We start from the raw sequence: 14664 nt of genomic DNA, 5'->3' as shown, positions 1-14664 counted from the left end.
AGTGCAGCATCTTTGTATAATGTCAACCAAATCATTCACTCTCCTACTTAAAATCCATGCGTGATTTCTCATAGCAGTGAGGTTAACATCTGGACGTTTTGCTCACAGGAGTTCCTTCGTGCTCTAGCCGCTTTTCCAGCCTGGTCTCTGCTGCTGCCCCACTGTCCGTCTGGTCTATCTGCCCCCCCGCCGCTCCTTTGAATAGCAACACAGGTACTTGCATTTCTTTGAAGGCGTCATGTAGTTTTATGTATCTGTGGCCTTACCTATGTTTCTGCTGCCTGGAGAGCCGTGTTCTTGTTCTCAGTGCTACGTAGTCTTCAAAATGTAGCCCAAGCTGTTCTTCTTGGGGTAAAATTACCCTGCCCCGATTTAGATGCCCCTCCAACTGAGTACTTATCCCTCTTGCTGTAGTCGTTGACTTACTCTTCTCTCTCTCTCCTTGCGCCTGTCAGGCCTTCTCATGAAATGACATAGGCAGAAAAGTGATAAGTTTCAAATGGCAAACTTGAGTAAATGAACAAAACCATTCAAGGCCGGGGAAGTCAGACTTGTAGTTTCCAGTCATCCCAGCCTGTGCCTGGTCACCTTGAAGGCTGAGAGGATCGGTGTCCCCAAACACTTGAACTTGCTTTTGACCCACTAGTTGGGAAGCTGCAGCAAATTGCAAACTTCTTGGAACAGGAATTTAGATGTTGTATCTCCAGGCCCTTAATCAAGTGGCTATTAACCACATAGGTGCTTAAGAAATGTTTGCTTACGGAAGTTGTCACAAGGCAGCCTTAGAAATTCATTGTGAAGATAAATAACTTTAAGGTAGGAATACGTTGGTAAATAGCTACAAACTACTCTGCATTAAAGTTGGAGTACTGAAGTTGCTTTTCTATTGTGTTTTTCTTTTACCAAATTTCGTGTTAAAGATAAAGCGGAAATAGGCTGGCACGAAGACCACACCTGTAATCCCAGCACTTTGGGAGGCTGAGGCGGGTGGATCATGAGATCAGGAGATCGAGACCATCCTGGCTAACACAGTGAAACCCGGTCTCTATTGAAAATACAAAAAATTAGCCAGGCATGGTGGCACGTGCCTGTAATCCCAGCTACTCAGGAGGCTGAGGCAGGAGAATTGCTTGAACCCGGGAGGCGGAGGTTGCAGTGAGCCGAGATCGCACCACTGCACTCCGGGCTTAGCCAAAGAGCGAGACTCCATCACAAAAAATAAAAAAATAAATAAATAAGATGAAGGGGGAATAATGGAAGAAAGAAATTCGGGTTTATCTTTCTGATTGGAAGAGGAGAAACTTTTTATTTTGTTGCAAATTGTGCAAGTGAATGTGTGTGTGTTTGTATGTGTGTGTGTATGTGTGTTTAACCTCCCCTAAGGCTAATTTCCTCCCATTCAGCATCCTCCTTCAAGGAATTTCACTGTAGAGAGTGGTAATAAATTCACAATTGGCATGTTCTCCTTGATAACAGTACATCTGTGATATTTCTCTTTGGTCTTCAAGGACCGTGATAGACCTGTAGAACAATCAAGCAAAACCACAGAAAGTCTAAACTTCAACAGTGCGATTTTGTTTAATACAGAGATCATTCTTTCTGTCTGAGAAGATTTTATAGTCAAAGGAAAGAACAAATAGATGACAGGTTCCTTTTTTTCTTCTGTAAAACAATTTAATAACTTTCAGAGAATAGAGTGTTTAGAAAATAAACATTGCAGAAAAAAAGTAAAAGGAGCACGTTCTTATCCGTGACCACAGGAGCTCTTTGGACTGGTTGGTGCCCAGCCAGGTCTCTGCCTGGGATGCCCATCATAATCCTGCGAAGTTGAGGCTGATGTGGTTCTGGGGATGCTCGGCCCTTTGCCACCCCATCGATCGCTTTTGTTTTTGTTTGTGTTTTGTTTGTTTGTTTACCTTTAGTTGACAGTAATAAAAAAATGAGGCAGCAGACCAGCAGGCGAGTGTGGGACAGACGGCTGCACAGTCTGGCAATGCTGCCTGCCTTCATTAGAGCCTGCTTGCCATTTTATAACAGTGTGCGATTTATTTCCCCTAAATCTGTTTTCGTCGTATGGGATTTCAAGTTAGAATGCGTATCTAGAGCCCAGAAAGCACAAAATAATGATCCCGCCCTTTGGTTTTTGAAAACCAGGAAGGCTTTCTGTTTCTTGTTAACTCTTTGTAGCCTGAAGGTAACGTTTTCTGTGTTCTTAAAAAGTATGAACAGAAATCAGGGATTGTGATTTGAACATACTTGTAGGGGAGGAGTGCTTTCAGATATGGTTTATTCTAAACAGATACTACTCCCTGATTATCTCTTTAGGTGTGGGACTTCTAAATATGTCACTAAACCTAGAAGGCTAGTTGTGAGTACACACATGAACTTTAAGTACAGCATCATTAGACCGTTAATTACACTTAGCACAAGATGGTTGTTAACCTGAGATGCACCATTTGCAGTGATTTGGGGAGATTTTGGTATGGAATGCATTCATCTAAATTATTTGTTTATTTATTTGGCATAGAATTCCTGAATATGTGACATGGGTTATAATGCCTTTTTATTTTCAGACAATATCCTTGAAAGAAAGAACTCGGGCAGCTTTCTAAAGTCTCAAAAACCCTCTGTTTTTACTAGTTCAGTGTAGTGTTGGGGCCACTTTTTCTTTAATTTTTTTTAGACAGTTTTAGGCTATTAAGATCCTGGAGGTCATGGTCATCACAGTGAAGCTAAGACTTACTTTTTTTCAGGTAGTATGTATTTTTTAGTTGGTAGTTTCTTGAACTCACTGGGCACTGTGTGGGTTGACTTAAGATTGAGTAATTCATGCCATGGCTGTTTAATTTGGTGAAAAGCTGGCTATGATCAGAGAACAAACTGTTAGGAAGTGGTCCAGTTTTAAATTTGCATGAGTATATAAGTAGAGTATTTTGGGTTCATTCATCTCTTGCCAGTCTTAGTTGTTAAGTAATCTTATTGCATTCATATTTACATCATCCTCAGAATCTTGTGTTTCTGCCACTCTCATAAAAACTGACTCTGGTTTTTAAGGTAGAGCTTCATGCTTGGAATTAACCAGGAAAAGCCTCATTTATATCTCCAGCAAGAGGGACAGAGGGCCTGCACTGTGTACTTGCTGCCAGAAGTTTTTATAGTAATACTTTGTATCTAGGCTCTGGCTCTTACCATTAAATGTGCTTTTTATAGAGTACCAAGTTATAAATGTAGTGCAGCTACGGCATATTAATCTTACTGCAGAGATTTAATGAGGCAGTTGTTTTGCGATGGACACTATTGGGAGCAGAGAGCGACAGAGTTTTACTTTACCACTGAGCTGCAGAAATATTCCTTGCCTGGTAATAATTATAACCACATGATCTCTTAGTTTTTCTTTCTTTTGCCAGTGCTTTTCCATGCAAAAGTGGCTTGGAAGGAGGTCCATTTTGAGGCAGTGAAATGGATTGGAAATTGGGCTGTTTTCTCAGTAGTTTGACATTTTAGCTTTGATCAGGCATGGGATCCTTGTTGCACAGAGAGAAATATGTAAGATGAGTTTCAAGAATACAGATAGTCTTTGCCAGTCCACTGAGATGGCTTTTAGATATTCATTACTTTTACTTGACTTTTATATAGGTTATAAAAAGTAAATGTGGTGAAACCTCATTTTTACATGGACAGAACAGAATTTCTGCTGGTTGGCCTTAAACTGATCCCACACTTGAAATTAATTGAAGTCCATGGGTTTATTGCCTCCAACACTTTTAAGCCAGTGTAATTTTTCATTTCCCCCACAGTTGTAATTTTATTAAAGCAAGTTATAGCAATAACAATTCTTACGAAAAGGAAGATGAGACCGAGAAAAGAACCACCTGCCAGAGAACATAATCAGGGAAAAGAATGCTTCTTTTAAATTCCTATTTATAAGTAATGTTAACAAAATTGGAAACAGAAAGCTGCCACTTACTTTTGTAATAATAATTGTGCGTGTGTTCCAAAATTCAGCATTTTATCCAATCAGAACGATATAAATCCAGTGTCCCATAGCACCCTTTTCAGAGGATGAGGTGGAAAGTTGGTTGAGGAGGTGAGATCATTTGTGTTGAATGCAACATGTTTGGGCACCGTCATTTATGGTAGGGGGAGAGAAAGTGGTGCCTGCAGCTATGACACAGTTTGTAGTTGCAGTGTAGAGAGTTTGGAGATATTTTAAAGTATAACCCTTTGCGTGGATTTATAGCATAACAATGGAGTTGGGAGAACAATGATCCTTCCTGCAGTGGTGCTGGGGGCAGGGCAGTACTTACAGGCGTGGACTTTGTATTTATAACCCCTTAGGCTGAAGTCAGAGGTTTGAATGGCTAGCAGAGTAATACAATTATTTTTTATGATTGGATCTCAAAGGACTTTATAAAAACTACATCACTAAGTCCATGTGCAATTATTGAAGTATAGCCACCTGTGGGAAAGAAATGGTTGACAGTGTAAGCTTTCTAGAATCTTCCTACATCAACTGGCATTAGGGATGCAAACCCCTAGCACAAATAAACACATCTTTTGAATGGGCAAAGAAGACTTTTTCATGAAAGTGGAGGCTGGAAAATTCTTACGAGGAGAGAGACTGAGATTCCAGTACTCATTACACCAAGGCATCATAGGCTATAATCGAACCCGCTTCCCAGAGGGTCCCTCTTAAGTGTTGACCTAAAAACAAATTCGCCAGTTGGCTGGAGCATGCATCCTAAAGTTGCAGCAGAAGTGAATAAGCTTGACTGACTTCAGTCCCTGAAGGGTTCTATCTGTAAATGCAGAAGTGGAAGCAAAACTATTTTTTATTAGTCTTAAAATGACCCTTATTTTAATAACTAGCCACAGTGTTGGAAGCATGGACTGGGGTCAGTCCTTCAGCTTTTAAGAGCGAAACCATCATGCATTCTTCTATGTTTGTATTTTTGATACTGGATTCATGGAACGTGTCTATATTCTCGAATAATAAGGAAAGTGAGTTTTTACCGTTTTTCTCTGTATGGTACTTAAAGTATTCACAGAGTCTCCTTATTTAAAAACAAACAGGTCTGCAAACTGGATGTGTAGCATTTAAATAATCATATTAAAATTCAGACCTAACAGCGACATTTCCCTGAGTGCTATCAGTTTTTTTGAGAAACTAGAAACTCATACTAAACAACCAAGAGTATTCATGAGTACATGCTGCCTTCCAATAAGTGTTTTAATGGTGTGGGGGTCAGTTTGCCATAGGTGGGACAGTTATTTATTTTCCTGAATTGCTGTCTAGTTTGGCAGTATTTCATTGCCATTTTTTTTTCCTTTTTTCTTTTTTTTTTTTTTTGCATCTGTAGCCCCAGATGAAATATTTGAGAGAAGCAAACCCAAATATGGTGGGTCCTATAGTATCAGCTTTGGAAAATGTAGGCAAGCGGGTGTTTTTTACTTTAGAGGTAACTGGTCTGTTCCTGTTTACAGAGAAAATACCAGTAAAGGACTTTTAAAGGTAGTCTCTATGTTTTTCTCCTTCTCTTTCTCACCATCACTAAATAATATTTACTAAGCACTCACCTGGACATAGAACTGTGCTGGGCAGAGTACAAGACAAATGCAAAATCCCTGTGATTACTCCCCCAGGAATGAGCAGTCTCAATCCTGGTATACTGAAATGGGCACTGTGTAGAATGCTGAGATAATAATTTTCCAGATGGCAAATCAACCCAAATTACCAATGTACTTAAACAGTGTGTTCTTTTTGAAAAAACCCAACAAACAAAACTATGTGCTCTTTGAGATGGGAATTTTGCTTTTTTTTAAAGAACCCGAGAGTTGATCAGATACATTGTGATATAAGTTGATTTTGGCATATGTGAATCATTGGAAGGGTGGTGATATAGTTATGTTTATTGCAGATGTGAAGAAAGGCCCTCGAACAACTGCCAGACAAAAAAGGGAATATAAGTGACTTGTAGAAGAAGCATTCGTAGAAACGTGCTATGTGCAAAATAGCAGAAAACAATCTCAGAGCGCAGGATATTGGTGTGGTGGCGTTTATGGACTTTTTTGAGAAATAATTGGTTATTTTTGATTCCGTGGATTCTTGATTGTAGCATTTAATGAGATATTTAAAATATTAAATAGCTGGGTATGGCAGTGTGTGCCTGTGGTCCCAACTACTCAGGAGGCTGAGGCAGGAGGATTGCCTGAGGCCAGGAGTTGGAGGCTGCAGTGAGCTATGATAGTGCCTATGAATAGCCACCGCACCTCAGCTTGGGCCACATGGTAAGAGCCATCTCTGAAAAGCAAAATTTAAAAAAATTGATTATATTTATATTTAAATTATTATATTTATTGTAGCCATTAAAAGTAATATTGTAGTCATACAAAAATGTGACTACAGATAATGCCTTACTTATTTCTTAGGTGTCTTGATACAGTTCTTTTGTAAACATTTCATTGACTAGTCAAAGCCTTATAGAAAATAGAAATCTCTGGTTTAATTTTACTGTATTTTGAGATATAGTTTATTTATGACTTTGGAGGACTTTTTGCTACTGGAAATCAGTGACCCATAAATTCAGTCACTGATTGTATTACCCTATTATCTTAATTTCCCCCAAAGAGATACTCTTTTGCCCCGTCCCCACAGTTCCTTTCTCCCTCCCTCTTTGGGAGGAATTGAGTCAAAGGACAGCGTCACTAATCAAAAAGCATTTATTGAGCTCTAAGTAAACGCATTCCACGTGCTTTTCTCTCCCTGTACTCCCGCACCTCTCCTTGCTGTTTGTGTATCATTTTTAGGGTTAAAATGGAACTATTTTTAATTTTCACAACATTTAGTTTTTCAACGCTAGTAATGCCAACTCAAGTTGTTGACTTCATTATTATTTATAATTGCTTTTCATATATCTTATTTCACTTTTTTGGATAATTTTGAAAACAAGAGACATACATTTACACTTGAGTTTGCGTTTGTAAGAATGTTTTTGCTATGTGATACAGCTTATTTTGCTATCAGTGTCTAACAAATAATGGAGTAGCTGTGTGTTTTGACCAGTTTATAAGTAAAGGTCAATTTTGTGCCTATGGTGATTACCTTAGCTTATTCTAGACTTTTGGCTAATTCTGGTAATTTCCCACGAAAGAGTATATTTAGCAGAAAAAGAGTTCATTCTTAAGCACAGTGGGTTTTTTTTTTTCTTTTGCATTGGAGACTGTTTAACTTTAAAAGTGATTTATCTCTCTCTTTTAAGCAAAAACTAAATGGCTATGAAGAAAATGGCAAAGTCAATCTTAGGAGTAGACGAGTGATTTGATGGGAGAGATAGGAAAAGGGCTACATGGTGGGGAAAGGGAAGAAGGCCTTTGATGATCACTAACTGAATAATGTTAGGAGAGGCTCACTTTTGATTCGTCTGTAATAAAATCTGCAATGAAGCCCTCCTATTGCAGCTTCAAGGAAAATGGTGTTTCTGTTTTTGGTAGCAAGAAGATTAAACGTTACTTTAAAAGAACCTGTCTTTAAACCCCATACTTACAGTGTTGATTTTTTTTCAGACCCCAACTGTAAACTTGAAGACAAGACTGAAGATGGAGAGGCGCTAGATTGTAAGAAGAGGCCGGAAGACGGGGAGGAGTTGGAAGACGAGGCTGTGCACAGCTGTGACAGCTGCCTCCAGGTGTTTGAATCGCTGAGCGATATCACAGAACACAAGATTAATCAATGTCAACTGACAGGTAAACAATACTTACCACTTTTTTTCTTCTTGTACTGTTCTATTTCTGATTTTTTCAGTTTGTTCCTTTATGTGTTTTTCTCTTCAAATTATTTTATTCCTACACTTGAATACCTAGCTAAGTCTAGAGGTGCTTTTGAAAGAATTCTGAGATGGCTGTTTGGGGTAACCTCAGTGTCACAGCCCTCTTAGATTTTGAAATGCACCTAGATGTTAAGAGCTAATGAGTGTATTTTCTTTTTTAATTTTTTTTACATGATGCCATTTAGGAGCAGAACGTGAATATTGGATGACTAATATATTTTAAAAATCCTTTGCATACCTTTTCAAAGACAGCATGAGAAAGGAACATGTTAGCTTAGATAACACTTCCTGAAGGAAACCTTTTCTGATCACCCTCTGCCTGAGTTAGCCACGTTGTTTTGTGTTCCCATAAAGTTTAATGCTTATCCTTGAGCACCACAGTTCTCACTGGGTATGTTCATTTTTCCATCTCACTCGTTAGACTGGAAGCTCATGGATGGCTGAAATTGTGTCTTATTCGTTCTTGCATTATCTAAGCCTAGCACAATACCTGGCCTATAGTAGGTACTCATTAAGGCTGGGAAGTTATTCTGCTATGCAGTTCCTTGGAAGAGACATATTTAAAGCAACATGTTGCATAGCATGTTTGATGTAATGGCTAAATAAAACTGGGACTCAGTTTACCAAATATCTACCCCCTTTAAAATATATCCTACAAGAACGCATTCTATGAGCCTGGGTAGGGCATTTTACATAGAAGTCTGTAAGACACACATCATTCCACTCTTCCTGTTTGAAGCTGATGCCACTCCTTTGTGTGTGTATGTGTGTGTCTCTCTGTCTCTGCCTCTTATTTTCCCAGCACAAATCTTTCTTCAATTAAGCGAGTATGGGAAATGTGTTTACTGGACAAGTGGTTCTCTGTTTTCCATAGCATATTCATATTTTTATAAGATTTTAAAGTGTATTCTATTTTAACAAGGTTTTCTGAACGGATTATTGTGGAATGTTGGATTAAATCCATTAAATAGACTTCTTTATTAAAAGTGCCTTGTGGCTTTTCTCTTCAAAAAGGGATTGCAGTGAGCAAGTTTATTAGGCCCCAGAATCATCTTCCTTTCAGAAAACCCATAAACATTTTCTGGAACTAAAGTTTGAGAATCGATGTTGCTTATATAAATATTGGCCATACATATATATTTTACAGTTTATATATGCTTCTAGGGAGCAACTTTTATTTTGATACAATTCCAAACATACAGAAAACTTAGAAAACGGATATAAGGAACTTCCGTATCATTTATCTGATTCACCATTTATCTGATTCACCATTTACTTTATTATTCTCTTTTTCTCTCTCCTATAGCATTTCTTTCTTAATCATTTGAGAGAAAGTTGGAGACATCACACCTCTATAAATATATCCTTTGTATTTCTGAAGCACAAATCTATTCTCTTACATATCTATAGTATACTTACTGAAACTGAGGTTAGTCTTTAGGCCAGGTGTGGTGGCTCACACCTGTAATCCTAGGGAGGCCGAAGCAGGTGGATCATCTGAGGTCAGGAGTTCAAGACCAGCCTGACCAACATGGTGAAACCCCATCTCTACTAAAAATAAAAATTAGCCAGGTGTGGTGGCGTGGGCCTGTAATCCCAACTACTCAGGAGGCTAAGGCAGGAGAATTGCTAGAACCCGGGAGGCATAGGTTGCAGTGAGTCGAGATCACGCCATTGCACTCCAGCCTGGGCAACAAGAATGAAACTCCGTCTAAAAAAAAAAGAAAGTTAACGTTTAATACAAATAGATACTACTATCTAATTCACAATCCATATTTAAATTTCAGCAGTTGTTTTAATAATGTCCTTGGTAGTTATTTTTTCCCCTCATCCAGGATTCAGGATCACGCATAACATTTAACTGTCATCTCTTTTACCTCCTTTAACCTGGAATGTTCTCTGAGCCTCTCTTTGCCTTTCCTGACTATGACATTTTTGAAAAGAAGCTACCAGTTAGTTTACAGAATACCCATCCATTTGGGTTTGTCTGATGTTTCCCAAGGATTTAATTCAGGTTACATAGGCTCCTGTAATATTCAGGCTCCAAAGAAGCCAGAATCACCAAAGAAGTGATAGGCATCCTTCTCAGTGCATCAGATTGGGAAGTACATGATGTTAGTTTGTTACGATGTTGATGATGTTAACATTGAATATTTGTTTAAGGTGGTGTCTGTCAATAGTTTCCATTATAAAGTTACCATTTTCTCTTTCTCCATGGTTAATAATTTGTGGGAAGATAACTTTGAAACTATATAAATATCTACACTTCATAAAATGTTTTGTTTACCTACTTTTTTTTTTTTTTTTTTTTTTTTTTTTTTGAGATGGAGTCTTGCTCTATTGCCCAAGCTGGAGTACAGTGGCACGATCTCAGCTCACTGCAACCTCTGCCTCCTGGGTTCAAGTGATTCTCCTGCCTTAGCCTCCCAAGTAGCTGGGACTACAGGTGCACACCACCATGCCCAGCTAACTTTTTGTACTTTTTAGTAGAGACAGGGTTTTGCCGTGTTGGCCAGGCTGGTCTCGAACTCTTGGCCTCAAGTGATCCGCCTGCCTTGGCCTCCCAAAGTGTTGGGATTATAGGTGTGAGCCACTGTGCTCAGCCATACTCACTGTTTTTAGGTCTATTGCAAGTTCATAATTTATCTATGTGTTAGCCTACTGTAATATTCTTTCTTATTCATTTATCTGTATATTCATGTTACCGTCATCTTTTGGGTTTTTATTTTATTCAGTCAGTCATAATTCATTACTCTCATTGTATTGATACCCAGATTGCCATAGATCTAGCCAATAGGAGTCCCTTCAAACAGGATCCTGTATGTGTTTAATATGCCTCCATCATTGTTTGAGAACTTTAGTTTCTGGTGCAAATTGATGCTCCAGTATCATCATGGTCTTTTCTTGTCCTAGTCCTGCAATCAGCCAGCAATTTTCTTTTCTTTTTCTTTTCTTTTTTTCTTTTCTTTCTGCTGGTTCTTTATGAGGACAAAGGTATTTAGAAACCAAGATATGGATACTATGTATAGTCAGTGCTATAAGTATACCATTACTTATAGACCTCAGTAGACAGAAGTAGGAAATGTACATGCATACTTACTATAATATATAATACACATATAATATAATTCATAAGATTCACCCATATACAAGTATATACACATACGTGTATTTTTCTCTACCCAATAAAAAAACCGTGTGTTCATACTGATACCTCCCATTCAATTCAGTACCTCAGGTATATCCTAGTCTTTCTCCTTTGTGTATTTCACTGCCTTCTTTAACAGACAGAAACCTGGCTTCCGTTATCCTTATTAATATGTTCACTCATTTGCTTGAGCCTAGAATATACAGTAAGTGGTTTCAAAATTGCTTACTGATACCACCATGATAGGCAAACTGAGTTTAATATTTGTTTATAATTGTTAATGCTGTAATTTTTAGTGCAACATTTACATATAGTGAAATTCATAAATTATAAGTATACAATTTGGTGAACTTTGGCAAAATAAATACACCTATGTGACACGCCCTTCTTAAGATATAATTTCATTTCAGAAAGTTCCCTCATGCTTCTTTCTGATCAGTAATGCTCCACTGGAAGTAACCAGTTTTTGAGTTGTTTTAACTATAGATCCATTTTACCTATTATAGAACTTCTTATAAATGAAATTATACGGCGTGCGCCCTTTTTTAGTGTGTCCAGCTTCTTTTGTTCAGCATGATATCTATGAGATCCATTCATACTGTTGTTTATATAAGTAGTGTGTTTCTTTTTATTGCCGTGTAAGATTCCATTATATGAACATATCATTATTTGTTTTACATTCTCTTGTTAGTGGATACTTTGATTATTTTTAGTTTTTGACTATTATGAGTAAAGTTCATAATAGTCAACCTTCTATATGGATCTTTTTGTGGACCTATGTTTTATTTCTCTCATTAGGAATAGAATTGCTGGGTCATTGGGTGAAGGGCATGAGATACGATATATTTAATCTCTACTAGAAACTTCCAAACCCCTTTTCAGAATGATTGTGCCATTTACACTCCCACCAGCAATAGATGAGAGTTCTGGTTGTTGTATGTGCTTGCTAACTTTTATATTGTCCATCTTTAATTTTGACATTCTGTTGGGCATTTATTGGTATTTTTTGTGGATTTTCTAGCTCATTTATATTTAATTGGCTTCATTTAAGGTGTATTTTTCCTAGAACATATCATTTTGGGAAAATCCCATTAAATGCAGATAATTAGTAAGATGCCATTTTCAGTAGAATAACTGGTGCTTTAAACAAAGCTTTGCTCATGTAGAATCAGCACTAACATTAGGATAAAGGCGTGGGAACTTCAACATGCCCACTGGACTGACATGGCAGTGTGTATTAATCTAGCAAGAAATCCTGTCTTTGGTAAGAGTGGGTCCTCTCTCATGTTAAAAGTTACTTTAAAATTCATATAATTTAGAAAACAACCTTCAAGTTCTACTTAGTGAATAGTTAATTTTTACTGAGTGTCTGCGCTATAGTTATTCTTATGTTCAGCTCTATGAAATTGAATTGAAGCAAAAGGCATTATTTCTGTCTCATACAACTTTAATAATATCTGTGCAGGAAGTGCTGAAGTTTCCACACATGGTATGGCAAAGATTATGAGTTAAATTTTTTTAAAAAACTGATAAAATGTTTGGTTTATTTTGGTCTGAAGCTTTCTGAAAGTAGGAAATCTGTTCTGTGGTCACATACTACAGAGGTTAGTCAAAGGTAGAAAAGAAGAGGCTGAGCGTGGTGGCTCCTGTCTGTGATCCCAGCACTTTGGGAGGTTGAGGTGGGCAGAAGATTGAGACTAGCCTGGCCAAAATGGTGAAACCCCATCTCTACTAACAATACAAAAAAGTTAGCAGGGCATAGTGGCACACGCCTGTAGTCACAGCTACTTGGGAGGCTGAGGCAGGAGGATCACTTGAACCCAGGAGGCGGAGCTTGCAGTGAGCTAATATCGTGTCATAGCACTCCAGCCTAGGCGACAAGAGTGAAACTCTGTCTCAAAAAAAAAAAAAAAAAAAAACCAACCAAACAAAAAAAAAACTAGAGTCTTACTTGTCACTTGTTGAAGCACATGTCCAGGGAAAGTATCTGATGGATCTTATTTTCCTGTTGGTTGTTGTTCAAGATGATTTCTTTGGGACGGTGGTAGATTCAGGAGGCAAAGTAGAAGTGGAGGCCAAGGAGGAAGCAAAAAAAAAAAAACAAAAAAAGAGGGAGAAACGAAGTCAGGAATGATCCACGTTTGTTGAAGGTGTTAATGTTGAAGCTTGAGTTGGCTGAAGGTTACCCTCCAGTCTGATCTGGAAAAGATTAAAGACACTTGAAAGCATTTTAATTAAAAAAGTAATGTGATGCTTTTGCCTTCTTGCTTGGTTAGAGCCTTTTAGTCTAAGTTGGGAGGTCTGACAGTTCCAGTGTTTGCTTCCCACTGCTTGAATTCACTCTTGTTGCTGCTTCCCCACCCCTTACCCCCCCGGCTGACAAAGTGCTGCATTTAGCAAAGGAAGGTATTTTTATATATACATTCTTTTTTTGCCTCTCAGTTTTATTACTTTTTTCTTTCCTTGTTTTTTTTTTTTTTTTTTTTTTTTTAATTCGTTTTGCCTTTTAACTTCATTCAGCCTCATTTGCATCTTTGCTGCTTTTCCTCTAATTCCGGTCCTTTCTCTAAGATTCTTAATTTCCTTGTCCATATTTTCTCCTTTCCTTTGTCCCTGCCTGTTCTGTGGTCTTATCTTGCCGCTTTCTCAATTTATTCTTTGTTCCTTGTGGATTCCCTTCTATTAATCTTGAAGTCATTCCTGACGTGTTTGGCCCTACCCAGCTAGACCATTGCCTGAAGACTTTTTGATGAACAATCTGTGTAAAGCAAGAGGGAATCCTGAGCAGTGTGCTAGAGGGTTAATTATAGAGTAAGATTAGAAGTGAAAGCTATCTTACAACTTGTTGATTTGCAAAATAACAGAAAAGGGATATATTCTATGTTCTGATGCCTGTGTGGGTTACTTAGGGTAGTTCTGTTATGAGAGAGCCATAGAAACCCTGCCTTAGGTTCTTCCCTTCTTTTAACTGAGGGTTTTCTTGGTAACTTAAGATCTGTTCCTTTGGTGACTTTCATCCCCAAGGGTGACGCACATTCCTTGGAGAGCCTGCCTTGATGAAAACCTATTCACTCCATATCAAAAGTCTTGAAACTGAGCCAAGGCCAGACCAAGCCTTTGGAGATGAAGGTCAAATACAGAAGAACAAGATGATCAATTCTAGACCCAGATTTGAAGGTCAGCTATAAGATTATGTGCCAGGTCAAATAATGATTAGCTGTCTATGTGGACTGAAAGTTTAGACAGTGGATCCTGGAGGGATAAAGAAAATGCGAGTGTCACACACAGCTCATGGAGTCTGTCACTGAGAGGGTATTCTAGAATGTGGACAGTTTTCTGGACAAGCATCCTTGATCTAAGAAAGAACAGAACAGTCCCTGAAGATAGCAAAGGATGTTGTGATACTCACAGATGAGTTCTTTCTCCTTTGTCTCATGGTGCTATTTTCCTGGATTCTACAGTCCAACATGTATAAGTAAGTTATGTATCATCCCTGCTTGAAGGAATAGGGGGAAAGGTGAAAGAAAAAATTAAATCCCTCTCTTCGATTTTAGCAATACATGGAAACCACCTGTCTTGCCCCAGCCTTGCTGTCTTTTTCCTGGAGGCTAGGAAGGCAGGGGAATCAACACTCTAATGCTGTTGGGACTCTCTGATGCAGAAGACAGATTATCAAAATATATATTTAAA

At 38.2% G+C, this 14664-nt stretch overlaps 1 protein-coding gene across 5 annotated transcripts in view; it reads left to right on the top strand.

The window, feature by feature from the left end:
- Positions 1-14664, top strand: part of ZNF521 (zinc finger protein 521) — a 292767-nt gene that overhangs the window by 22109 nt on the left and 255994 nt on the right. For all 5 annotated transcript variants that reach the window (XR_004180038.1, XM_031658747.1, XM_031658745.1 and 2 more), the window contains one exon: positions 7564-7743. Coding sequence is in view for 3 of the 5 variants with exons in the window: in XM_031658747.1 (XP_031514607.1) it covers positions 7564-7743 (180 nt within the window). In the remaining 2 variants the exon portion in view is untranslated. The remainder of the gene's footprint in view (positions 1-7563; positions 7744-14664) is intronic.

Source organism: Papio anubis, chromosome 19 (genome assembly GCF_008728515.1).
Source record: "Papio anubis isolate 15944 chromosome 19, Panubis1.0, whole genome shotgun sequence".
Classification (NCBI taxonomy): Eukaryota; Metazoa; Chordata; class Mammalia; order Primates; family Cercopithecidae; genus Papio; species Papio anubis.
The sequence above is the reverse complement of the archived record's forward strand: the minus strand, read 5'-3'. Positions and strand labels throughout refer to the sequence as shown.